The 26,462-nt window shown below is 54.2% G+C and overlaps 1 protein-coding gene across 12 annotated transcripts in view; it reads left to right on the top strand.

The window, feature by feature from the left end:
• GATAD2A (GATA zinc finger domain containing 2A) overlaps positions 1 to 26,462 on the top strand; it is a 126,216-nt gene that overhangs the window by 92,761 nt on the left and 6,993 nt on the right. For 8 of the 12 annotated variants that reach the window (XM_007995936.3, XM_007995934.3, XM_007995937.3 and 5 more), the window contains 8 exons: positions 17,541 to 17,673; positions 17,816 to 17,947; positions 19,497 to 19,586; positions 20,971 to 21,102; positions 21,268 to 21,435; positions 23,962 to 24,241; positions 25,378 to 25,676; positions 26,229 to 26,303. In XM_007995936.3, the coding sequence (XP_007994127.1) occupies positions 17,541 to 17,673; positions 17,816 to 17,947; positions 19,497 to 19,586; positions 20,971 to 21,102; positions 21,268 to 21,435; positions 23,962 to 24,241; positions 25,378 to 25,676; positions 26,229 to 26,303 (1,309 nt within the window). The remainder of the gene's footprint in view (positions 1 to 17,540; positions 17,674 to 17,815; positions 17,948 to 19,496; positions 19,587 to 20,970; positions 21,103 to 21,267; positions 21,436 to 23,961; positions 24,242 to 25,377; positions 25,677 to 26,228; positions 26,304 to 26,462) is intronic. The other 4 variants (XM_037992264.2, XM_037992263.2, XM_037992262.2 and 1 more) reach the window with 1 other exon arrangement.

The raw sequence follows: 26,462 nt of genomic DNA, 5'->3' as shown, positions 1-26,462 counted from the left end.
TAGGCTTTTCCCCCAAAACGGTCTGTGCTCTTCACACTCACAGGCGTGGCAGTCCAGCACACCATCTTCACTTGTTCTCAGTCTTTATAGTTTTAGCCACTGGGTCTACAGAGAGGTCGGGGTCCAGACTCTGGCATACATGTGTGGCTGTGTCTTAAGCCTGTCACCCTTGCCCCTCTGAGGGAAGCATGAGGCCAGGCAGAAGATCCCACTGCCCCTTGTGCTAGTCAGTCACATAGCGGATGCTTGGACAGTCACTGGTGCCACAGAACCCGTATCATCATTATGTTGGCTGCCTGTGTACGGGTGGAGGGGGTGTCTTCACAGCGATGTGCAGAGCTGAGCTTCCACCTCCTGCTGTCAGGACTATGCCTCCCCACAGCTGCGCCCAGCCCGCCGGCCGGCTGTCTGCAGGAATGCACGTCCTTGAATGAGATGGACGATGGACTAATGTGGCACAGCTGTTGACGTGAGGGCTCAGGAAAGGGCTGGGTTCTCACAGCCCAGGGCCATGGTTTGTGGGCCTCACACTGACTGCCTCCTGCAGCCCTCTTGGCAGGGATTGAACCCCTAAATCCCTCTTCGGGGTGCCAGAGCTCTGGAAGTCCCGCAGCAAGAAGCCTTTTTCCCTTCGTGTGACCACCGGCCTGATCCAGACAAGGGGCTCCAGAGTGGGTTACTCTGTGGGCGGCTTTCTGGAGCCCCCTCCTCCGCTGCTCCAGCCCCTCCCCAGCACCTGTTGAGGGCTGGCTGCTGCCTTTCACTTGCTAATTCTCTGTCTGCTGCTGGGCAACTTCCAGGAGAGGCTGGGTGGCCTCAGGGAGCGCCTTCACCAGCTCCGACTAGAAATCCACAGCCTACGGGCATTTCTTAGCTCTTGGGAACTGAGAGGTATGTTCCCTTGGGAATCTGTGTGCTCCCTTCCCTGCCTTAGCTGCTGCCCCTCCAAACCTCAGTGGCCACCGTGTGTCTCCTCCTTGTTCTTTATGTCACCCCTTTCCTGCAGGTTCCTCGTCCCATTTCCCTTTATCTGGGACTCTTATCCCGGAAATCGCTGAAATGTGAGGGGTCCACCTGTACTTCTAAGAATCGTTAGATTATTTAGGGGCACCAGGATAATAGACTGCACTGTTTCTAACTCCCCAAGTCCTCAGCTCACATGAGGGCCGTAGCATGAGGCAGCCTGGTGCCAGGTAAAAGAGCATCACTCCTGGTCTTCCTGAACTTCCGGCTTCTCCAAGGTGTTGCCAGCTCTTTGTTGCCTTTAGACGCCCTCCTCTGGTCATGGAGGGGACCTCGGGATCCCTGACTTTGAAATGGGGCTTCTCTGTTGGACAGTGCAGGCTCTCTGGGGATATTATCCTTTGGTGGCTCTGACAGAAAACCAGAGGCCACACTTTATATGGACATCGAGGTAGTCACCAGTAAATGCTTGACCTGCTCTGTCCGAACTCCTCTCACACATCTGTAAGTTGAGCCAGATTTGCAGATTAAGCAGACCTCTTCCTTCTTTTTAAATGACTTGCTTTGTGTTTTGCTGCTGCGGCTTCTGATATCTCCTCCCAGCATGTATTCCTGCTGTTGTCCTATTTGCCACTTACTGACAGGCTGCTCTTCCTGTAACATGCCCCAGCTGCTGTAGCGGGTTATTTGAATGTCCCATCCACAGGGACAAGACAGGGAGGGTGTCTGACCAGCACTCCGCTGTGCCCACTGAAACTGGGTTTAGCTTTGTTGCTTTTCAGTCTGCAGCCAGTTTCCCTGCCATGCTGCGAGCAGTTGCACTGAAACCAACCTGGAGGCTATGAGGCGGCTTCTGAGTGCTCCTTAGGCTGAGAGCCAGTCCTGTCCCTCATGGTCCCCTAACCTGGTGAAGGAGTGGAGCGAAGGGCAGTGGGAGCCTTGGGGGTCTCTGTGCAGAACAAGTAGAAACAGAGGAGTGGATACCTGAGAACCTACAGGGGCGTGTGTGATCCCGGGTGGGACAGGCAGACATCACACCCAGGGGGGTGGTGTTTTCCCGGTTAGCAGAATGTGCCCCTGGAAGAAAAGAAAAGGCTACCTGGTTAGAGAGATCTTTCTGAGGTTTTTCTTCTCTCTCTCAAGATGAGCATGTGAATTATAATTTGTGAGCCTGAGGGGGCAGCTGGTGGTAGAAAAAAAGAACGTGGGTGTCTGACAGCTTGGATCGTCCATGGACTGAATCTCTGTGTGGCCTGGGACAGTCTGCCCCCACTTTGTGAATGCCTCTGGTCTCCTCTGTGAATTGAGGCTCCACCATAGTGTAAAGTCACAGTGCTGATGGGAAGAACCCTCAAGAGAGGAAGGCAGGGTAACGCCTGAAGCCAGGCTGAATCAGCTGTCTTTGGGAACGCTGAGTTCCCTGTGACTGAGGCTCGAGCGGATGCCACCGTTTTCCCTGGAGGGTGGGAGACGAGGGAGGGGACATCTGATGGATGGAAAGATGGGAGACATACCGGATGTTGCCATGTGCCCCCTTTGGACCCATGCCATAGGACTGCAGATTTTTAGAGCTTATATCTTTAAAATTGTTGTGATGTAATCAAATTGAAAAGCTTTGGGGGTTCATGGGGCTGAGACTTGATGCCACGCAGAATTCCTCAAGGCAGGGCCCTGATAGCTTTCGTACAAAGAGCATTCTAAAGAGAGCCATCAGTCCAGGCCTCCAGGAGACTTGGCGTATCTGCAGGCAGTATGGGAAGAATGGTCTGAGGGCACTCTCTCGGGGACTGCGACCCAGAAATCACGGTGCACTGGGCACAGGGGTCAGAGTCTGAAGGTACACGGTGGTAGGAGCAGAGGCCGGAAAGGTGGGCTGGGATAGATTGTTGGGTGCAGGAAGGGTGGAACATAGAGTTGGGACCGGGCCTTGGGTTCGGGACCCCCTTCTGGAGAAGGGAGAGTTGATACTCTGAGCCTGGGTGGAGCCCAGGATCTCTCAGGCACTCAGACGGGAGAGAGGCGGCCCACTTGGTAGAGAAGGAAGGAGATTCCTAGTCCCAGAGACCAGCAGTCTAGGGGCAGTGGGGCACAAGATTCAGGATAGTGTCCTCACACTGAGGTCCTGGGTGACCTGGCCAGCCATGTTCCTGTGTTTGATCCATAGCCATAGGGCGACGCCTGCTTTCTGTGACTTAGGTAAACATAGAGGCTGTACAGTTGCCACATAAGGCCGTGAGGACCTTAAGGTGACCAAATTTTGTTGGCTGGTGTTTAAATATCTGTGGGGTGAATCCTATTAGATGTTTAGTACTTCTCACTTTTCAAAATACAACTTTGGCAGCAAAAAGAAAGTTACATGGGCCATGATATATCAGCAGGACAGGACCCAGGATCCCAGCCTCTGCACTACTGTCGGGGCTGCCAGAGAAGGGAAATCCTTTTCCCGAAGCACTGACACCTCTCCTTTTCCACCTCTGGGCCCCAGACAGCGGTTGGTTTTGTGGGATATGTCTGTTGACATTTACTGTGTTAGAAAATTTGAAAATTTTGGCCAGGCGCAGTGACTCACACCTGTAATCCCAGCACTTTAGGAGGCCAAGGTGGGCAGATCACATGAGGCCAGGAGTTCGAGACCAGCCTGAGCAACAATGGCAAAACCCCGTTGCTACAAAAAAATACAAAAAAGTAGCTGGCTGTGGTGGCGCACTTCTGTAATCCCAGCTACTCGGGAGGCTGAGGCACAAGCATCACTTGAACCCAGGAGACAGAGGTTGCAGTGAGCTGAGATCACGCCAGATTGCGCCACTGCACTCCGGCCTGGGCGACAGAGCAAGACTCTGTCTCAGAATAAAGAAAAAAAATTTCAGCCTGGGCAACATAGCGAAACTGTCTCTAATAAAAATCCAAAAAAACTGCAGAGAGTGATGGCGCACACTTGTAGTCCCAGCTATTCGGGAGGCTAAGGTGGGAGAATCACCTGGGCCTGGGAGGCAGAGGCTGCAGTCAGCTGAGATGGCGCCACTATACTCCAGGCTGAACAACCTGAGTTGAGACCCTGTCTCAAGAAAAAAAAAAAAGAAACCTATTTATTAACTCATTTAAAGATGACTATAATAGACCTGTGACGTATTAACATAAATAACTTTTTATTAAAAATGTATTTTGCAAATCTCTTTAACACTCAGCTTACTAAGAAGGCAGCTGCTAGGTTCCCGTGGCTGTATCTGTGTCCATCCTCTTGCATTCGTTGTGAGGGTTTGAAGCCTGGGGAAGAAAACATAACTAGCATGGAGAAGAGGTTAGAGAGTGGAGGGGTGTTTCCATAGGCTTTTCGGATCATTGTACATTTCCTCCTGTAATGAGAAACCAAAATCCAGAGTGGCGAGTTGCTACCGGTGAGTTGGCCCTTAGACTCTGAAACCTCGTCATTGAGCTTTTTGTACGTGGTTACGTTAAAATCCATGGGACTCTTGCACTTTGAACAGAAAAACCTATTTTTACAATTAACTTTTAATTTTAGAATAGTCTTAGATTCACAGAGAAGTTGCAGAGATCAGTCCTGCAAACCCCACCCCGGTCTCCACATTGTTAACAGACTACAGAACTTGTGTCACAAGTAGTGAGCCAGGGTCCATATATTATTTTAATCAAGTTCATACTTTATTCTGATTTCCTCAGTTTTTTCCAGTTGTCCTTTTCCCCTTAGGTTATATTTAGTCCTTGCGTCTCCTTACATTCCTGGACTATGACAGTTTCTCAGACTTTCTTTGTTTTGGGTGACCTTGTCAGTTTTGAGGAGCAGAGGTCAAGTGTTCTGTAGAACGTCCCTGCATTGGGATTTGTCAGATGCTTTTCTCACAGGCAGGTGATTGATTTGGGGGAGGAAGACCACAGAGGGTGAAGTGTTCTTCTCGTCACATTGTATCAAAGGTACTGCTGGGCTTGACTGAACGATCATCTGGGTGAGGTGCCATTTGTCAGGTTTTCCTACTGTAAAGTTACTCTCCCCGCCCTCCCCCCGCTCCACCCTTTCCATACTGTCCTCTTTGGAAGGAAGTTACTATGTATGGCCCACTCTTTTTTTTTGAGATGGAGTCTCAGTGTGTCACCTAGGCTGGAGTGCAATGGCATGATCTCGGCTCACTGCAACCTCTGCCTCCCGGGTTCTAGTGATTCTCCTGCCTCAGCCTTGTGAGTAGCTGGGACTATAGGAACTTTAGAGACAGGGTTGTTCACCAAGTTGGCCAGACTCTGGTCTCAAACCCCTGGCCTCCCGTGATCCACCCGCCTTAGCTCCCAAAGTGCTGGGATTCCAGGTGTGAGCCACCATGCCTGGCCACACAGCCCACTCTTGAGGGATGGGGACTCATGCTCACCTCTTCAAAGGTGAACTGTCTGCATAAATTATTTGGGATTCTTCTGCCTGACAGTATTATCTTTCCTTTCCCTGAACGACATTTTACTCACCTATGAATTTGTAATACCATTGAACGTTGGAAAATAGTAGTTTACTGAGTTATAGAAACATTTCAGATACACGTATCATCATTTAGTGTCACAAAATCAGATTTGTCAATGTCACCACCTATCTGTTGGGAAGTTATTGAGCTCACAGCAGGTAGCAAATATAAGTTTTCCGAAGTTCAGAGTTTTGATTATTGGAAGCTCGTACTTTATCACTGGTACCAGATACCCTCGGGTGTTTTTCATGAAGCACCAGGCTTTGCATGAACGCTCATGTGTGTGCTTCTCTTCATGGCGCCATTCCACTGCAGTATGCAGCAGCAGGGCTTCATCCTGTTGTACTTTGTCATGGGATACCACAGAGGCGCTGGTCAGAGGTGAGGTTTAATCGCATTTCATGACTGCCCCCTGAGGTGCGTGGTGTCCCCTTCTGCAGATGAAGAAACTTGGCCTCATTGAGGCTTGGTGAATGGGCCAGTCCCCCCAGTACCTGCAGAAGTGTACCCAGCCCCTCAGTGGTCCTCGTGGGTCACCAGCGGCCACTCTGCGCAGAGCAACTGGAGCAGTTCTGATTGGGGTGTGGGTGTACCTAGCTGGCTAGGAAGACAGGTGCAAGTGATGGTGATCTAGCCACTTGTGATGCAGATGTTTGAAAGAGGGGCAGGAGGTTTCCAGACACAGTGAGCACTTTCCATTCATTGAGAAAGTTTGTGGTCGTTTCAGAAGCAGTATGTGTTTCATCTTTGTGGCTTTCATGCATACAGGTGACTTCTCTCTCCTTGTGTGTTGGTGAGGAAGCTGGCATCTCTCCCAGGAGATGCCTTTCAGTTCATTTGCTGTAGGGAGTCCTTCCTCCACCCTGCTTGAGGAGTTCTCACCATGTTTCCTCCCTGGAGGAAGGTAGACCTGGCATGGGTGCAGGGACCAGTGTCAGGAGGGGTGCTGTGGTCAGTGGCCAGGGTTTCCCCTCCTCTTTGTCCTTTATTCTCCCCACACCAGGCCCTGGGGAGCCTGGATTCCTGAGCACCACAACCCCATCCCACCCCTTCCAGCAGGCGTTGGCCCACTTACAGTGTGAGTGTCCACCACCACTGAGTTTTGTTTCTTTTCTTTTTTAAAAGACAGGGTCTTGCTCTGTCTCCCAGTCTGGAACGCCGTGGTACAATCATAGCTCACTGTAGCCTCCGGCTCCTGGGCTCAAGTGATCCTCCTGCCTCAGTCTCTTGAGTAGCTGGGACTACAGGTGCTTGCCATCATGCCCAGCTTTTTTATTTTTTAGAGATGGGGTCTCACTGTGTTGCCCAGGCTACTCTTGAACTCCAAGGCTCAGGTCATCCTCTCACTCAGCCTCCCAAAGCACTGGGATTGCAGGCATGAACCATCGCACCTGGCCATGTTTTGTGTTTGACCATCCCCTGACTTGTCTTGTGATTTGGGTAAGTTATCATTTCTTGATAGAGTCTGAGGGCCACATCTGTGTCCTCACACTGCCCCCTCCTTCCCGCCTCAGGGACTTAGCTTGTGGATGCTACTGGCTGTCCAGGATCCTTCAGCCATAAATAAAGGTTCACTATTCCAAAAATGACATAGTGGGGCTCAGTGGCTCACACCTGTAGTTACAGCACTTTGGGAGGCTGAGGTGGAAGGATCACCTGATCCCAAAAGTTCAAGACCAAGCCTGGGCAATACATAGTGGTTCCCATGTCTACCAATAAACAAACAGATTAATTCGCTTGGTGTGGGGGCTCATGCATATAGTCCCAGCAACTCAGGAGGCTGAGGTGGGAGGATCACTTGAGCCCAGGAGGTCAAGGCTATAGTGAGCCGTGATTGTACCACTGCACTCCAGCCTGGGTTATAGAGTGAGACCCTGTCTCAAAAAAAATAAAATAAGGCCGGGCGCGGTGGCTCAAGCCTGTAATCCCAGCACTTTGGGAGGCCGAGACAGGCGGATCACGAGGTCAGGAGATCGAGACCATCCTGGCTAACACAGTGAAACCCCGTCTCTACTAAAAAAATACAAAAAACCTAGCCGGGCGAGTTGGCGGGCGCCTGTAGTCCCAGCTACTCGGGAGGCTGAGGCAGGAGAATGGCGTAAACCCGGGAGGCGGAGCTTGCAGTGAGCTGAGATCCGGCCACTGCACTCCAACCTGGGTGACAGAGCAACACTCCGTCTCAAAAAAAATAAATAAATAAAAATAAAATAAAATAAAATAAAATAAAATAAAATAAAATAAAATGACCGAGCGCGGTGGCTCATGCCTGTATCTCAGCACTTTGGGAGGCCGAGGTGGGCAGATCCCTTGAGCCCAGTAGTTTGAGACCAGCCTGGCCAACATGGTGAAACCCTGTCTCTACTAAAAATACAAAAATTAGCCAGGTGTGGTGGTGGGTACCTGTAGTCCCATTACTTGGGAGGCTGAGGCAGGAGAATCACTTGAACCCGGGAGGCAGAGTTTGCAGTGAGCCAAGATCGTGTCACTGCACTCCAGCCTGGGCAATAGAGGGAGACTCTTGTCTCAAAATAAAGATATTTGATGACCTGAATTAGGAGCTGCCAGTCACATGGGGCCCATACTCTCCAACCCCACATCTCCTCTTTTGGGTTTCCCCGGGATCCTGGCACAGTGAGGGGTCCACACAGGAGCTCAGGTGCCGTAGGAGCCCAGGTTGTCTGCAGGTCCTGCTGTGTGACCTTAGGAAGTCATGTGGCCCTCCCTTGAGATTGTCCCCTGGACTGGGAACTGGGGGTGATGATGAAGCTATGGAGAGGATTATGTGGAAGGGTGAATTTTCGTGGTTGGCCTAGGAGTGGCCATCATAAAGGCCCAGCAGGTGTTTGCTTGGTTTTCCAAACCTGAAAAGTTAGCCTTTCAGTTATTCGATTGTAGTCATTTCCAGTGCATGTGTCTTCCTGTATTTCTAAGCAGAGCATGCTGAATTTGATGTGGCCTCCCTGGTGGTGTCAGCTGCTGGCAAGGTCAGGCTGCAGTGGCCTCCGTGGGCGGGTAGAGGCTGCTGGCCCACATGAGCATGGTATTAGGGTCTCCTGGGCTTGTCTCTACCACCCTCAGCCAAGCTATTCTGCACGCCCCCAAGACTGGCCCCTGTCGCAGTGAGGTCCTCTGGGCCTCCCTGGCTGGGCCCTTTGACTTTAGGGGCTGTTGCATTCCTAGAAGGCGTTCTGGCAGCGTGGGCTGGCCGCCTCCTGGCTCTGCTGATGCTGGGGGCGGGCACTGCATGGGGCTCCTCTGCTCTGGCTGGGGACCTGGGATTGCTCCCTTCTGTACTGAGGAAAGGAGAGTGGGCAGGGATGGGCTCACAGGTCTTGGCCAGCCACACAGACACACTCTCTCTTTTTCCTGAGCTCTTTAGCCAGCGCTGTGGCAGGGCTCACCATAATGGAGTCCCAGAGCGGTCGTTGGACCTAAAGTCTCCAGGAAGAATGATGGCTGGGTTTCAAAAATCCCATCTTAGCCGCTCACCTCCACGGCCTCTGTGGCAGAGAAGCAGAATGTGTTCTGTCTTCCTGGGCCCCACAAAGCAGGCCCCGGGCTTTTCTCTAACATCCCAGCCAAGAGTAGCTCAAGTTACGGGGCGGGAGGAGTGTGATGGATGCTAAGAAAGGAGTTGAGGGATCCGCAGAGGGGCTGCGGCTGGCAAGAAGCAGGTGGGGGTGGGGTGGCTCGGGAGGACACCAGACAACCCCCAGGAGTTCTTCAGTTTGTTTGTTTGTTTGTTTGTTTGTTTGTTTGTTTTTGTTTGTTTGTTTGAGACGAGGAGCTAGGTCGCCCAGCATGGAGTGCAGTAGTGTGATCTCAGCTCACTGCAAGCTCCGCCTCCCAGGTTCATGCCATTCTCCTGCCTCAGACTCCCGAGCAGCTGGGACTGCAGGTGCCCGCCACCATGCCCAGCTATTTTTTTTTTTTTTTTTTTTTTTTTTGTATTTTTAGTAGAGACAGGGTTTCACCGTGTTAGCCAGGATAGTCTCGATCTCCTGACCTCGTGATCCGCCCGTCTTGGCTTCCCAAGGTGCTGGGATTACAGGCGTGAGCCACCGTGCCTGGCCTAGTTCTTCAGTTTTGGGGCACAGCCTGTGTCTGGACAACAGAGCTCCCTTTCTATCAATTGAGTGAGTGACCACCACCCCTTGGGAAAGGAAGGAGAACTGTGTGGGGTCCCAGTGAGCAGCGCCCACCCCCAGGTTGCAGTGAATGCTGCCAGAATTGTATGTCAGCACACCCACTACACAGGGGCCTGCCACACAAGATATTGCCGGGACTGGCCTGGGCAACATAGCGAGATTCCACCTGTACAAAAACTTTAAAAATGCAGCGAGCCACGATCATACCACCGTGCTCCAGCCTAGGCAACAGAGTGAGAGACCCTGTCTCAATACCAAAAATTGAAAATTGAAAAAAGTTAGCCAGGCGTGGTGGTGCGTGCCTATGGTCCTGGCAGCTTGGGAGGCTGAGGTGGGAGGATCAGTGGAGTCCAGGAGTTCCAGGCAACAGTGAACTATGATTGCACCACTGCACTCCAGCCTGACAGAGTGAGACCTTGTCTCTAAAAAAAAAAAAAGTTGCTCAGTGGTAGGACTAACTTGGGGAACTGATGATAACTGTTCTTTTTCTCTGTCATAGGATTTTTCTGGGAGTGTTTTTTGAAGGCAGGTAGAGAGACTGAATGAAGCATGAGGAATTGCTTTCTGGCTTGACTCACTTCACTCCAGGTGCTGCCTGAAGCTGAGGTGCCTCCCGGCCTGCAGACTTTCTCCTCCTTTTCCATGGGACCCTGTTCACCCCCTTCCATTGTTGGGCAGCTCTGGTCTCCCACCTGACCTTCCTAGAGCTGTTCTCATCTTGAGTCTGCAGCTGTCCGGGGGGCCTCTGTGTAGGCTGCTGCTGGTCCCTCTGTTGGAGGGAGCTTTAAGGCTCCGCGGGTAGTTACTTGGGTAAACCCTTTCTTTCCCCCTTCTCTTTCCCTGCTTTGTCCCAGGGTAGCATCTGAGGGAGGAAGTGGAGTTACAGTGATATGGGTTAGCTCCCCAGGGGCCAAGCTGGGCCATAGGCTCCATTAGCTTAGTGGTTTAAAGCAGTGAGATATTGACGTTTTTCAGTCTGTCGGTTCTGCTGGTTGGCTGGTCCCGCCCAGCTGGGCACTGCTGGTGGGGCTCTCTGGTCTTTGCAGTTGCACGTCAGCTGGGCTGGGTGTCCCCAGTGGTTTCATCGCTCACATGTGATGGCCAAAACAGCTGGGACTGGCTGGACCAGTCTCTGTGCCTGTCTCCATCTCCCCTGTGTAGCGGAGGCTAGTGTGGGCCTCTGACCCCATGGTGGTTTGGGGCAGTCAGACCTCAGCTCTCCTAGAGCAAGCATTCCGAGGGCTTAGGCAGAAGCTGCAAGGCTTCTGTGACTTCACCTCAAAAGGCTGCCACGTCACTTCCTCTGCATTCTGTAGTTTGGGAATTGAGCCATAAAACCAGCCCGGGTCCAGTACTACGGGGCCTATGAATAGATGCAGCCAGAGCCTACGGCCTCCTCAGGACCACAGAGATGGGTCGGGGGGTCTTGCAGAGTCTGGTCCGGTGTCCAGGGTTTGTCAGCCATAAGTATTAGGGCTCTTTTTTCATATCCACAAAAGCGCTTGGATTCAAAGAATAGGAGTTTGGCTTCCAGGGTCTGTTACTTTACAAAGACACATGAAGACACACAATTCAGAAATCCTTGTGAGTGGGTTTCCCTTTCCTCCAGCAGCACAACATCTGTGTGCACGAGGGAAGCAGCTGCCCACCGTGCAAGGGGGTCCATCAGTCCGCGGCATGACTCCTCCTGAACTCACAGCCCCCACCCTGGAACCTCCACCAAGGCAAGAGGAGGAGGTGGGCGCTCCCCAGCCTTGCCAGGCCCCCAGCAGACCCAGTCTGCCCTTGGGAAGTTTGTGAATGTTCAGGTGTCACATTTCAGGACCTGTTTACTGAGATTGTCTGCTCTGTACCGGGCTCCCACTCTCTCCTCAGAAAGCGGTCAGGTCGGGCACATGTTTCAAGTTTACTCGTTGCTGTCGCTCCCATCTGGGAGCTGCAAGGCCGAGGCAAGGCGGCCTATTTGCTGCCCTTATCTTCCCAGTGTTGGGGACCCCAGGAAGTACTTTCCTCTAAGGCCCTACAATCTGAAAGAAAATCACTCCTGCGCGCTCCTAGCCCCTTCAAGGTTGCATCCTGTCAGAGCATCCGTCGGGCTTCGGGAGTCCATGGTGCTGCTGCCATCTGGGTTTTTGGGGCTGCTGCATGTGGGCGGCTGGCTCTGAAGAGGCAGCATGTGATCTGACAGCGGGATGCTTCCACCTCACCAAATGACAGCCCTGGGGGCAGCTCCCGGCAAACAACTCCATTTCTTTCTCCGAGGTAGGAATGGGACCTGATGCAGGGGACCCAGGCTGTTGGGACAGACGTCTCTCTCCATCCTAGGGGCATGCAGGGTGGCTATGAGTGCTCTCAGGAAGGTCACTGTTCCTGAGGCCTGAGCTCTCAGAGCATTTTCAGATCAGCAGGGCTGCCCGATCCCCCTGCACCCAGCCGGCTGTCTAAGGTGCCCGAGCCTCCTCAGCACTGAGGTCTCACCTCACCAGGCAGCCCTGAGAGTCTGCGGGACAGGCATTCCTCTGCCCTCCCATGCAGGAGCCATGGAGAGGGAAGTGTCACTTGCAAGAGGCAGAACCAAGTGAGACCCAGGTGTCTTCTGACTCACTGGGTGAGGGCTCTCTCCACAGCCTGACTAGCCTGCTGCTGTTTGAAGTCCAAGGCTGGGCAGGGGTGGCCAGTGAGCTCCAGGCCGCAGCTTGCTAAAGGAGCTACTCCACAGGGAGTGTGCAGGTTCAGGGCTCAGCACCCTCACACGATGGGCTCAGCCAGCCTCTTCCCCCATCCCCAGCCATCATGGACTTAGGAGGAGATTCCTGGCTCTGAGGACATGGGGGCTTGCCCCCTTCTCTGGGGCTGTGTATCACCCCAGGGCTGGATACCCCCTTGCCCTTTGTTCATCTGGTCACCCTAGGGGCACCCTGTCCCTCGTTGGGAGCTGAGGCTGTGCCACAGAATGAGGCCATAGGTCCCTGGGTGCTGTGCCGGTGCCACACCCACCTGAAGGAGGTCATGATGGCCCCTAGCTTAGGGTGCAGGAACCTGCTTGTCAGACAGGTACTGACATGTCACCCTGCAAGGCAGGGGGAGGGAGGACTCATCTTCACAGGGGTGGGGTGGGGTGCGGTGCAGGGAACCAAAGGCACTTAGACAGGCTTGCTGGGCCGAGGGTGGGTGGGCCAGTCACTGGGCTGTTAGGGGGCTAAGGAACAGAAACCCACCAGCCAGCCCCTCTTGGGAAGCTGGGGGGTTTCTGCTTAGACCTGTAGTCCCCCAAGTGGAACCCCAAGTTCTGCTATGACCTTCACCTCAGGGCAGGGGGGACGGGGCCGCGCAGGCTTCCTGAGGCATGTTGAAGAGGGATGTTCTGCAGACAGAACATGGCCATGCTGGGCCATGTCTGTGGGCCAGGCCCCAGGAGGGCGGGGGATGTTAACAGCTTGGTTCATGTCGGGTAGGGCCTGGTGAGCCCAAGATGAGTGTTTGCACAAGGGACAAGTGGGCTGGCAGGACTGGTGTTGGCTCTAGCAAAGCCCTCATCCCACCTTTACACACAGCCAGCAGCCCACTCTGCTAGGCCTGAAAGAGGTGAGGAGGAAAGGTTCTAGTGCGAAATGGTTATGTGGCTGGAGAAGGCATTGCTGGGCCCTGCCTGTCTTCCCCGAGCCAGCCTGGAGGAGGATTTCTTATCCCGAGGCCTCATTGGGCCACAGGTCATGGTCATCCCCAGCTTCCCTAGTGTGTGCAAGACTTGGGGGATCTTGCTGAAATACAGACTTTGATCAAGCAAGTCTGGGGCAAGGAGGACACGCTGCATTTCCGGAGAAGTTGCCCTGCTGCTGTGGCTGTGACAGCGGTGGTCAGACATTCACGGGGCCAGCCCCAAGCCCACCTACAGCCTCGCCCCCATCTGCCCCTTCCCTTTTGTGTCTGTCCTACCTGGTAGACTGAACCCTAAGGATAGAGCCTTTTATCCAGGGGTTCCTCCCCACTACCTGATGCAGCACCTACTTTTTAAATGAGCTCTCAGCAGATGTGAGTGAGGAATGAATGAATGAATGAATGAATGAATGAATGAATGAATGAGGGAGAGGGGGATGAAGTGTGCCTTCCCTGCATACCAGGCAGGCCCATTCAGAGAACCACAAAGGTCCCAGCCTCCAAGGACGGCTCCTTCCCGGCACTGGCTGAGGGAACACTAAATATTAACCACGTACTGGCTGCTGGTTGCTGGGCAGCTGAAAGCCATAACCTTGTGCTGTGGAAGTGGGATCGTGTCTCGATTTAAGTTTATAATCCCAGCCTCTCCTCCAGGAAGTTCTATGGAAGTTCCTGGCAGGTAACAGAATTTCTGTGCTTGTGAGGTCAGGGCTGGTGCCAGCGGGTGGGGGAGTATGGGTGGTGCGTGGCAGGGAGCGGGTGAGACCATTTACGCTGATAACAGCCTGGCCTGCTTCCAGGGATTTTTGTAGGTCACATAAAATCTCTTGATCAGTGTGTTTTACATTAAGGCTTCTCAAGATGGGCAGGACGGGCTTATGGGATTTGTCCTGAAATACCACATCACTTCCAAATAAACTTGGTGCCTGGGACAGCTGCTGTAGAATGAATGGCAGACATTGTCCCTGGGCCATGATGCCATCCCTCCCAGCATGCTGGGCTAGGTTTCCACTGCTTTTATTTACTTCAGACAGTTTTCATAATTAAATTTTTCCCTGAAATAATGCCTACAATCATTTTGAGCCACATGCTTTTTTCCCAAATTAACTATTTTAAAAAGTCCTGAGACTCTTAAAGCCCCTCTCCCTTAAAAAGTGAGTTTAACAGAGTTTTTCATTTTAGAAACTTAAGAGGGGCCCGTGTGCGGTGTGTGTAGAGGTGACTGGAGCCTGTGGTGCAGCAACAGTCCCCTGTGGGCCGGCGCCACACAGGAAGTGCCTGCAGCTCCACAGCCCTGGGGTGAGCCTGGCGCCTCCATTTTCTGACAGTACCTGAACCCTTACCTCCCTTCTCAAAATGAAGGCTGCGTGTCACAAACCGGTTGGAACTGGCCGTTGCCATGGTTTTCACGTTGGAAGGCACAGTTAAAGGGTCATGTGACCAAGGAGGGAAATGCCTTTGTCACATGACTTTTTGGTGGCCTGATTAGCATACAGGAAGTTCACTCCCTGCTGGCTGCTGGGATGCTGAGTGATCATTGATGGGTGGTGACATCATCTCTTGGATGAGTTATTGATCAGTCGCAAGCCAAGATGGGGCCAGGAAGCACTGTGGTCAGAGCAGCCCACTCAGGCAGCTTCAGCTACTAGGTGGTCTGGACCCTTCGCCTGCCCTCTTCCCTCAGGCAGATTTGAATTTTATTAGACGTCTCACCTCTGGAAGAACCTCACGCCCTCAATAAGATGATAAGTGTTAAGTCCCTTAGAGTTTGGCTGTCATTTCATTTCAGCTCGTGCTGCCCCAGGAAGTGTGTCTGTAACTCTATACGGGATGCTGCCTTGGGCCCCCGCTACCCTGTTCACTTTGGAGCCCACCTGGGTAGAGGCCAGCCGCTGCAGCTCTGTGCTGGAGCCTTGGGACCACCTGCCTCTGAGGTGCTCAGTGTGTGTACACATCCAGGGAGCCTGGAATTAGAGCCCTGAGGTCACCTTGAAAGTCGATCTTGGGCGGCATGGGGCCGGCAGCAAGGAGAGAGACATGCTGGCGGTTTGCTAAGACCTGAGTGAAGTGTCCTGGGTTACTTTAGAAACAAACTACCCAGTTCTGGGCTTCAGAATGTGGGCTGATAACCCCTTGCCTGGGGGATTGTATACTTTGAAATCGTACCTTTCTGTCCATGCCCAGGTCTCTGGTGAGAACCTAGTCGATCAGGGCTAGGACCAGCGTTCAGGTACAGCCGCCACGTAGCTCTGGTGGGTGGAATTAGGAGGGACAAGAGGAGAGCAAGTAAAGCGGTTCCTGAGTCCGGCATCTGGTGAGTCCAGGGTAGCCTTGGTGAAGCCTTAGCCTCTGGTGCTCTGTGTCCACCATTCCCTGAGGACGCAGCTCCTGGGCTTGGAGGGGACCTCAGAGGTCCCGAGGGCTGCTAGAGCAGAGCCAGGTCCTTCATCCTAGCGACGCTCCTCAACCCTGCCGGGGTCTAATTATGAACTGGACCCAGGCAGAGCAAGAGCCCGGACAACTTTGAGCTACAGCTCCCAGTTAACTTTGTCCGAGTTTGTTCCCTGGGTCACAGTGCCACCTAGAGGATGCGTTCTGTCCTTGGCTGGTTTTCCTGCTGACAAAAAACCGGACCTGATTCACTTGGATCAAAGTACAGTGAGGCTGAGGTGGGCTGATCACCTGAGGTCAGGAGTTCAAGACCACCCTGGCCAACATGGTGAACCCCTGTCTCTACAAAAATACAAAAAAAAAAAAATTAGCCGGGCGTGATGATGCATGCCTGTAATCCCAGTTACTCAGGTGACTGAGGCAAGAGAATCGCCTGAACCAGGGAGGTGGAGGTTGTAGTGAGCCGAGATTGCACCACGGCACTCCAGCCTGGGCAACAGAGCGAGACTGCATCTCAAAAAAAAAAGTACAATGAACCCAGATCTTCAGGGACAGTTTGCCTTGTGCCGTCAGCAAATGGAGCTGCTTGGTTGGGAACAAGTGCTGTCTCTGGGACTTGCCTTGGGTCAGCAAAACCACAGCAGGTGTTTGGCCCTGCACCTTGAGTAGTGTCAGCTGTACACATACATCCTAGAGGATCGTTCACAGGAAGGGGAAAATCAGACTGATGTGTTCTTGCCTGGGTCAAATGACGTGGGTGCCACACGCACTTATCTTGGAGCCTGGCCCGCAGTTAGCACAGAATGAATATTTACTGTTTCCTGGTTCTGATGAATAACAGCAGCTCATCAGCCACACTCTTAGATGTTTGTGACCATACTTTGACAAAATAACAAAAAAGGAAAGCCTGCAAGTACTTCCCCGATTGTCCCCTGGTGCTTCTCAGCTGGTAGTGAGATGCTGTGGGCCAACAGTGAGAAGGGGAGGAACAGGCCTCAGGTCAAGGTCACAGGTAGAAGTGAGTTCCCCAGACCATGGCAAATTCATTAGAAAGAAAAAGGTGTAAGGGCTGGAATCATGATGAACTGTCTCATGATGCAATTCTGAGCTGGAACTTATGGAGTGGGCAGCAGGGTAACAGGCAGAATGATGTTGGCATCCATGTGGAGCTGGAGGCAGCCAGCCAGAAACCAGTCCATGAGTAGATCAGGCCGGTAGAGAGTCTCTGGTCTTTGAGAGAACTCGTGTCCTAGTCAGTTTCAAAACAGATAGTTGCTGCTGCCACGTGGGGCCCAAGAAGGGCCATCTAGCACTTGGTGCCACTTTGTGAGCAAGCTGGCAGCCTGTGGATACACCCCTTGGTCTTCTGGGGACAGGTTGGTTGCCAGGTGTGAGGGCTGTTGGCCTGCCTGGGTGGAGAGAGAAGAAAGTGGTTCACACAGGGAGCTGGGCTCCTCTTCAAGGGGTTTCCACCATGGCCAGGGGCTGCCGCTGGGGACGAGGCACACACATGCCATCAGACCCAGCATGCTCAAGCCCCCACAGTGGCTAACACTGAGGAGGACCCCAGGATCCAGAGCCGAGTGTTTACACAATCCGAGGCACACGGTAGAGGGAGCGGCCATGTTTTCCAAAGTCACCATGTCACTCTCAGGGGCATATACACCCTCAGCCCTGGCAACATGGCGGCAGGCACTAAGAAGTCCCTACCATCAAGGTGCCCACCTGGGCACTGGGATTGGGTGCCCTATGACGTGTGGGTGAGAAGAAGGAGGCAGCCCAGGTGCCGTGGGGTGGGGCTGGGGATGTGGAAGATGCAGGGCAGACAGCAGCCAGGGAGGTCTCACCTCCCTGCCATGTGTCCACAGGGGTGGGCACAGCTGTCAAGGGCACTCTGGTTACTACTGTCTCCACCCCACAGTGACATGAAATCCGAGAGGAGACCTCCCTCACCCGATGTGATTGTGCTGTCCGACAACGAGCAGCCCTCGAGCCCGAGAGTGAATGGGCTGACCACGGTGGCCTTGAAGGAGACTAGCACCGAGGCCCTCATGGTGAGCCATGTGGTGGCACTGCCGCCAGAGCCCCACTGTGCCCTTCCCACTCATGGCGCCCTTGCGTGGAGCTAGTGACGGCAGGGCCTCTGCTTCCCACCAAGGATGCTCCCCCTCAACCCTGTTCCTCTCGCCCCTGCAGAAAAGCAGTCCTGAAGAACGAGAAAGGATGATCAAACAGCTGAAAGAAGAGTTGAGGTTAGAAGAGGCAAAACTCGTTTTGTTGAAAAAGTTGCGGCAGAGTCAGATACAAAAGGAAGCCACTGCCCAGAAGGTACGTGCCTGTCTCCCCTCCTCGCTGGGCCAGCAGGAGCCTCTGGCCTTGCCTTGATCCCATCATCAATATCAGGGGCCAGAAAGGTGAAAGGGCTTCCTTGAGAGAGTATAGGACAAGGTCCCGCTCCCCCATTTGTGGACTCCAGTGTGCATTTTGGATTTAGCTTAGAAGATGTTAAAGTGAATTTCAGTCTAGAGTAATCTGGATCTGAGGGTCTAAAGCTCACTTTTTTTTTTTTTTGAGATAGAATCTTGCTCTTTCGCCAGGCTGGAGTGCGGTGACACAAATCCTTGGCTTACTGCAACCTCTGTCTCCTGGGTTCAGGTGATTGGCCTGCCTTAGCCTCCCAAGTAGCTGGGACTACAGGCACGTGCCACCACAGCCAGCTAATTTTTGTATTTTTAGTGGAGACGGGGTTTCACCATGTTGGCCAGGATGGTCTTGATCTCTTGACCTTGTGGTCCGCCCTCATGGGCCTCCCAAAATGCTGGGATTACAGGCGTGAGCCACCGCGCCTGCCCTAAAGCTCACTTGGACAACAAGTGTCAGGGAAGTGGAGCACAGATGTCTGGTGCCACTGGAAGCATGTTTCTGGGTGAAGGGCTCTGTGCAGAAAGGCCGCCTGCACTGTGGGTGCAGGGGATGCCCCAGTCTCTACTGTCCTTCCTCCTGCTGTGTGCATCTCAGTCCCCTCCCAGCTGGACGTGTGCTGAGCTGCCATGGATCTCAGCCCCAACTCTCAGGAGGGTCCTGCTTTTGTTCCTTCTTACCTGGAGCCTGAAGCTCACTGTTGCTCTGCTTCTAGATGCAGGTTAATGGGCAGCGAGGTTAAGTTTATTTTGTTGGGCTTTTTGAGTGCTCTGTTCTGGGAAACTCCTACCTTCCGAGTACTTTAGTGATTGCCTCAGTGAACCAGAAAGTAAGTGTGTCCTGGGCAGCAGGAGCTGAAGGAAGGACAGGACTCTCCCTGCTCTGGCTTGGGGGTTTGTTTTTTGAAACCCCGCCCCCCCACACACCTCACACCTACCCAATTAACAAGTGGGTTGGAAAGAGCCCTGCCAGTTTCTTTTTTCTGTTTCTTTGTCACTTGCCAAAAGCTCATTGAGGGACACTAAGTCTGTCACTGACCCTTCTTTAGTGGAACATGCAGCTTTAAAAAGTGCCCAGAGTCACTGTTTTCTCACTGAGATTGATATCTCCCTGCCTGGGCCATGGGTCCTTTGCCTCAGCGGCACTGCTGCCATCAGCCATCTTGTCCCTGGAGGGCACAAGTGGGTGCCAGGACACTGCATGGGTGTCAGGGAGTGGCCAAGAAGTGATGCCGAGAGTAGTGGATGGGGCTGCTGGAAAATCTCTTCTAGGCCCATGTAGAAATTGTCACCTCCTACCGCAGACAGGGTCACTTTCAGCCTTCAAGCAGAACCTCTGAGAGCCTGATGTTGTAGAGGAGGAAGACAGTCCTCGGTGGCAGCATTAAATCTTGGCGCCTCCGTGTGGGGAGAGGGCCAGGTGGCCCCTCACCTCCTGGTGTCCTGCTCTCTTGCAGCCCACAGGTTCTGTCGGGAACGCCGTGACCACCCCTCCCCCGCTTGTTCGGGGCACCCAGAACATTCCTGCTGGCAAGCCATCGCTCCAGGTCAGTGTCCCTGCTGTGTCTCAGTGGGTGCCCTGCCGGCACTGCTGCTGTCAAGAATAGGCTCCTTGGGCTCCCAAACAGCCCTGGGTCCAGGTTCTGCAAGAGGTTGCCCTTTCCTTCGGAGTAGGCTGGAGTGAGGCCCTCCAGTCCACAGCCCAGGGGAAAAAGCGTACACGCACTCTCCAAGCCCCATGGCCCAAAGTAGGCCACTGTTGATGTCACAGATAGAAATCATAGCCAACACTGGAAGGGGGCCTTCCAGTGAGTGCCTCTAGCAAGTCTGATCTCCCTTCATGTTGACTCTTCTGGCCAAGAGAACCTTCTTCCAGGGCCTCCAGGTGAGGGGCAGAGTCTTTCTCCCAGCCATATGGCTGAGGTCAGAAGAGGCCCTCCTGTCCCTCCCTCTCAAACAGGCCTGAGCCCCCAACTTGCTCTAGGGGGTGACCATGCCCATCCTGCCATGGACCGGCCAGTGTCATGTGAGAATGAACTGCCATGTTGGTGGGACTCACTCAGGAGTGAGCCCAGGTTCGCACGGCTGTGGTTGGAGTCCTGTTCCTTGTTCCAGTGTTTAGAATCAGTAGTCATCTTTACTAATTTTGTGTTACACATTCGCCTTGTTAGTTAGTTTGAGACAGGGTCTTGCTCTGTAACCCAGGCTGGAGTGCAATGGCACGACCTCAGCTCACTGTTGCCTCTGCCTCCTAGACTTAAGCCATCCTCCTGCCTCAGCCTCCCAAGTAGCCAAGATTACAGGTGCACACCACCATGCCTGGGTAATTTTTCTGTTTTTTGTAGAGATGGGGTTTCACTGTTACTCAGGCTGTTCTCAAATCTCTGGGCTCAAGAGATCCACCCGCCTTGGCCTCCCAATGTGTTGGAATTACAGGCGTGAGCCACCACCCCCAGCCAGCTAGCTAGCTAAATCTTTTTTTTTTTGTTCCGAGATGGAATCTTGCTCTGTCACCCAGGTTGGAGTGCAGTGGCATGATCTCAGGTCGCTGCAACCTCCGCCTCCCAGGTTCAAGCAATTCTCCTGCCTCAGCCTCCTGAGTAGCTGGGACTACAGGCATGTGCCACCACGCCCAGCTAATTGTTGTATTTTTAGTACAGATGGAGTTTCACCATGTTGGCCAGACTGGTCTCAAACTCCTGACCTCGTGATCTGCCTGCCTCGGCCTCACAGAGTGCTGGGATTACAGGCATGAGCCACTGCACCCATCCATAATTTTATTTTTTAACTTTTCTGCTACTTTAAAAAAAAAAAAAAAAAAAACCAAAAAAACTTGTATGTACTTTCATAAAAGCAGTAAAACTGCTTGCTTTAAAAAAAAAAAAAGGCGGGAGGGGTCCATGTAAATCTGGGTCTTGGTGTCATTGGCAGACCTCTTCAGCTCGGATGCCCGGCAGTGTCATACCCCCGCCCCTGGTCCGAGGTGGGCAGCAGGCATCCTCGAAGCTGGGGCCACAGGCGAGCTCGCAGGTCGTCATGCCCCCACTTGTCAGGGGGGCCCAGGTAAGCAGAGCTGTGCACACTGGGGAGACCTGGCAGCTTCAGCAGTTGTCTACCTTGAAAGTAGGGCCCTTCCCAGTCCTTGGGGCCAAGGTGCCTATGCCTTCCGGTCCCCCTCCATTGTTGATCTCAGTCAGATTTCTTGTTCTTCCCACCCTACCCCAACAGCAAATCCACAGCATTAGGCAACATTCCAGCACAGGGCCACCGCCCCTCCTCCTGGCCCCCCGGGCGTCGGTGCCCAGTGTGCAGATTCAGGGACAGAGGATCATCCAGCAGGGCCTCATCCGCGTCGCCAATGTTCCCAACACCAGCCTGCTCGTCAACATCCCACAGGTGAGGGCTGCGCCGCACCGGGTGAGGCAGAGTGTGTGTTCCACCTGTGACTGCTCCCCTTGGACCCAGGTTCTGGGGCACAGTAGTGTCTCCCCAGGCTGTGTGGCATGACCTGCCTTGCTCCCTCAGAGCCAGGCAGGGGCTTAGACTTGAGCTCCTAGGGGCAATAGGGCTGTGTGGGTCGTGGGCAGACCTGCTGTCCAGCACAGGTGGGCAGCTGCCAAGAGGGGCAGTGCACCGACCTGAGCTGAAGGTGGGGTCTGCTCACCAGCCCCATGGCCGAGGAAACAGCACATGGCACACAGCAGGTTTAGGGGGATAGTCGAGGCCCAGGAGAGGCCGGTGATGGGCCCGGAGATGCCTTGGGGTGCCCTGGAGCCCATGCCGCCCTCCCAGCAGTGGCTTCTTTCGATCGCCTCCTCAGCAAATGTTCTCATGTCACCAGGCACGCCTATTCTTAGCCACACGTCCCTTCACCTCTGTACAGAGCCTCTGAGATGGGGAGGGTCTGTCTCCACCCCCTGGAAGTAGGATGGGAAGAGCAGGACCAAGGGGCGGGCAGGCTGGAAACAGGCGCCTTGGCTGACAGATAAAATTACCGGGTCTGCAGGGGCTTTTGCTGGTGGGCGTGTTTGCTCTTTCTTCCTTCTTTGGCACAGTTTGTTCTTGCCTGCCTGCCCTCAGACAAGAGCAAGACTCTGAGCAGTGTCCCTGCCTGCTTTTCAAGGTCAGGTTCGAGTGTAGAGAAGATGGCTAGTCCTGGACTGACCCAGGCAGGTAGTTTCATACACCTGTGAACTTTTTTTTTTTTTGGAGACAGAGTCTTGCTCTGTTGCCCAGGCTGGATGGAGTACAGTAGTGTGATCAAATATCTTTATTTTGAAACAAGAGTCTTCCTCTTGCTCAGGCTGGAGTGCAGTGGTGTGATCTTGGCTCACTGCAGCCTCTACCTCCCAGGAGATACTCCTGCGTCAGCCTCCCGAGTAGCTGGGCTACAGGCGCCTGCCACCATGCCCAGCTAGTTTTTGTATTTTTAGTCAAGACAGGGTTACACCATGTTGACCAGGCTGGTCCTGAAGTTCTGACCTTAAGTGATCTGCCTGACTTGGCCTCCCAAAGTGCTGGGATTACAGGTGTGAGCCACCACATCCTGCCCACCCGTGAACTTTTTTTTTTTTTTTTTTTTTTTTTTTGAGATAGAGTCTTGCTCTGTCGCTCAGGCTGGAGTGCAGTGGCGCGATCTCGGCCCACCGCAAGCTCCCTCTCTCGGGTTCATGCCATTCTCCTGCCTCATCCTCCCGAGTAGCTGGGACTACAGGCGCCCGCCACCACGCCCCGCTAATTTTTTTGTATTTTTATTACAGACAGGGTTTCACCGTGTTAGCCAGGATGGTCTCGATCTCCTGACCTCGTGATCCGCCTGCCTGGGCCTCCCAAAATGCTGGGATTACAGGCGTGAGCCACCACGCCCGGCCCCACCCGTGAACTTTTATCCAGTCCTTTCTGTTGTCTTTGTGCCCTGAGGGTGGGCACAGACAGTCAGTGGCAGAGAAGGTGGTCTGCTCCTAGCAGGGCTTGGGGAGGCTGTGAGGGGAAGGAGTAAGGGAACTGGCTGGTCAGGGGTGACGGAGGCCTGGGTTTGGTCTCAGTTGCTGAGGGGCCAAAAAACTGGCAGGCTGGTCTCTGGGAGCCTTCGTTGTAGGGTGGGACCCTGGGAAGGCATCTGGACACCCTGCGCCCCACAGTGTGGCATTTGCAAGTCACTGGGTGTGTCCATTTTCTGGGGGTGGGGTGCACAGCTTTCCTCATATTTCCAGAGGGGTCCTCAGCCCCCAAAAGCTAAGAACATTGGCATGTGGTCAGTTCTGGGTTTCGGGGAGAGCCCCATCCAGCAGTTGTGGGGTTGGTGGAGACAGTCAAGGGTCTGCTTCTGGGATCCAGGCAGGACTGTGAAGTGGCATTGCAGCAGCGAGGACTAGGTGGAGGGTAAGGGGAAGAGGTTGGCCTAGCAGCTGCTTCCCCCATCACCCCATAAGAACTCAGGGACTACCTCAGACATTAGCATCCCAGGGGAGCACGTGCAGAGAGGCTCATGGGGGTGCTGTGGTGAGCACTCTCATACCCTGTGAGAAGGCAGTAGGCCAGGCCGTAGCCAGAAGACAGTGGCCCTGCTGGGCAGGGTGGTGACCACAAGAACCTGGTGACAGCCACGTGGGTGCCCTCACATTGACATGACGGAGCGTGGCAAATTATAGAGTTTAAGTGTGTGCGGTGTATCTGGTAAACCTTTGCGTGCGTGTGCAGATAAGCAGTCGCCTCCTAGGGTGGTGTGTTTCTCGCAGCTCTCCCTGCTGCCCTGGCTTCTAAGAGCCTGTTACCATGGCTGGGTTCACTTTCGTAAGGATGCCATCGTCAAGGGGACTGGTTAGTCAGTGCAGTTGAAGGGACCTCGGGCATGGGGGCGCTGGGGAACATTCCTCTGGGCAGGCACACAGAGCGCCCTGACTGAGTTCTTGTCTCCCAAAGCCCACCCCAGCATCACTGAAGGGGACGACAGCCACCTCTGCTCAGGCCAACTCCACCCCCACTAGCGTGGCCTCTGTGGTCACCTCTGCCGAGTCTCCAGCAAGCCGACAGGCAGCCGCCAAGCTGGCGCTGCGCAAACAGCTGGAGAAGACGCTACTCGAGATCCCCCCACCCAAGCCCCCAGCCCCAGAAATGAATTTCCTGCCCAGTGCCGCCAACAACGAGTTCATCTACCTGGTCGGCCTGGAGGAGGTGGTGCAGAACCTACTGGAGACACAAGGTGCGTGGCCTGGACCCAGTGAGGTTGCTTCTGCCTCTGGCCTCCAAGGGTGCCCCCTGGGTTCTTTCCAACATACAGCAGAGGCTGGGGCAGGGCTGCCTAGCCAGGAGGGTCTTGGGTAGGCTTGGCAGGAACACCATCAGTGCCACTGTGGAGTCTGGACACTGTCCTCTGGTTGGGGCCTCTGAGAGCCAGGCCCTGAGAGGCTCAGGGCCCAGGGGGACGGGCAGTAGTGGCCTCCATGATGTTGGCGTGTGGTGGAGTACAGGTGAGGGTGCACATCTGTGGGAGACTGACGGGGTTGGCCTCCACAAAGGGCTCTCAAACCAGTGTGGGGTTGTGACACACAGGCAGAACCTTCCAGAGCTTCAAGTGCTCCCAGCTTCTGAGGAGGGAGAGGGACAGCCCCCCCATTGCCCCTGTCTGGGCAGGCTCGCACGATCACCCTCTTCAGGGGCAGTGTGGAGTGCACCTTGTCCTGGGGGATTTAAGAATAAAAGGGCATCTACGGGGTGATCAACACAGCATTGGAGATAGCCAGGTGGGTGGATCTGGGTGGGCGAGTCAGCCCCCAGGGAGCCCCTGCTTCCTGGACGTGGAGACCAAGGATGTTTCTGCCCACAGGTTGAGGTAAGGGGTGACACGAGTAGGCCAGGAGGCTGAGTCCTCTTCTGGTGACTGCATCAGACCCTCGGAGCAGAGGAGTGGGCAGGACTGTGAGGGGCCCAGGGCAGGGGCAGTTTCCTCCTCAGGACATGGGGCATTTGGGGGTACCCCCCCCTAAGAATGAACTGAGCACCTCAGCAGCCACAAAGCACTGGCTGGGTGACTTGTCTGTCACCCTTATTAACTCGTACATAACCTAGGGTGCCCACCACATCGAGGCAGGGCCTGGCATGGTCCTTGCTGGTTCTCAGTGGTGTCATTTCCAGCGGTGGGTGGGACAGGAGGCCGACGTTTTCTGAAGCTGTTCGGCCTTGGCTGGCCCTATGTCCACATGTCATTGGTGCCCAGTAGGCAGTTGCAGAACGAACAGACTGCGGCAACTGAGGCTCCAGCATCCCGGGCTGGGGGCGGCCAGGGCCCTGACTGTCATCCTGTCTCTCTGACGTGAGCCACGTGCTGTCTGCTTGCAGCGGGCAGGATGTCGGCTGCCACTGTGCTGTCCCGGGAGCCCTACATGTGTGCACAGTGCAAGACGGACTTCACGTGCCGCTGGCGGGAGGAGAAGAGCGGCGCCATCATGTGTGAGAACTGCATGACGACCAACCAGAAGAAGGCGCTCAAGGTGGAGCACACCAGCCGGCTGAAGGCCGCCTTCGTGAAGGCGCTGCAGCAGGAGCAGGAGATTGAGCAGCGGCTCCTGCAGCAGGGTGCGGCCCCTGCACAGGCCAAGGCGGAGCCCGCCACCGCCCCACACCCCGCGCTGAAGCAGGTGAGCCTGGCCTGCTGCCGGCAGCCCCAACCCTGGGAGGCAGAGGCCGTTCCACGATCTGCCCCACACCCTCGCTGTGCCGCCTGATTGTTAACTGCGCGTCTAAATTGCAGTTAATGGTGGCGTTGGGCGGCGAAAACACTAATTTGCAGTGTCTTTAGATTTTGTAGCTCTCACTCGCAGGCTGCCGGCTGACAAGTACTGCTTGTCTCCAAGGACTTTTCTGAAAGCCACGTTGAGATACCAAAGGGGCGTTTGGAAGAAATGTTCTTGCTAAATTTGGAGAGGAACAAGTTTGAAATCAAGTTTTTTGTTCTCGTGTTGTTTTATTTTAATGTTTCTCCTTCCCACCCTCTGTAGACCCGAAGCTCCCTTTTGGCAATTTTTGTCTTCTTGGAAGTTCTTTGCAATTCACTAAACACATTTCCTCAAGATCCCCACGCGGCGCCTAAAGTCCCCGGGGGACGGGCCTGTCCTGTGGGGCTCCCCCTTGGTCACTCTGGGCCAGCCAGCGGACGGCACTGACTTCGCTTTTAACCCCCATTTGTGTAGGTCATAAAACCCCGGCGTAAGTTGGCGTTCCGCTCAGGAGAGGCCCGCGACTGGAGTAACGGGGCTGTGCTACAGGTCAGAACCGCGCCGGGCGCCGGGAGCCCCGCGCCCCCACCGCAGCTCGTGACCACGTCAGTCGCCGACTGTCACGCTGCCTCTTCTATCCGTCTCTCCCTCTGTTTCTGTTTCTCTCTCTCCCCCTCCCCCACCCCTCTGTGTAACTTACCTGGTCTC

The sequence above is a fragment of the Chlorocebus sabaeus genome, chromosome 6 (assembly GCF_047675955.1).
Source record: "Chlorocebus sabaeus isolate Y175 chromosome 6, mChlSab1.0.hap1, whole genome shotgun sequence".
In the NCBI taxonomy this organism is placed as follows: domain Eukaryota; kingdom Metazoa; phylum Chordata; class Mammalia; order Primates; family Cercopithecidae; genus Chlorocebus; species Chlorocebus sabaeus.
The sequence above is the reverse complement of the archived record's forward strand: the minus strand, read 5'-3'. Positions and strand labels throughout refer to the sequence as shown.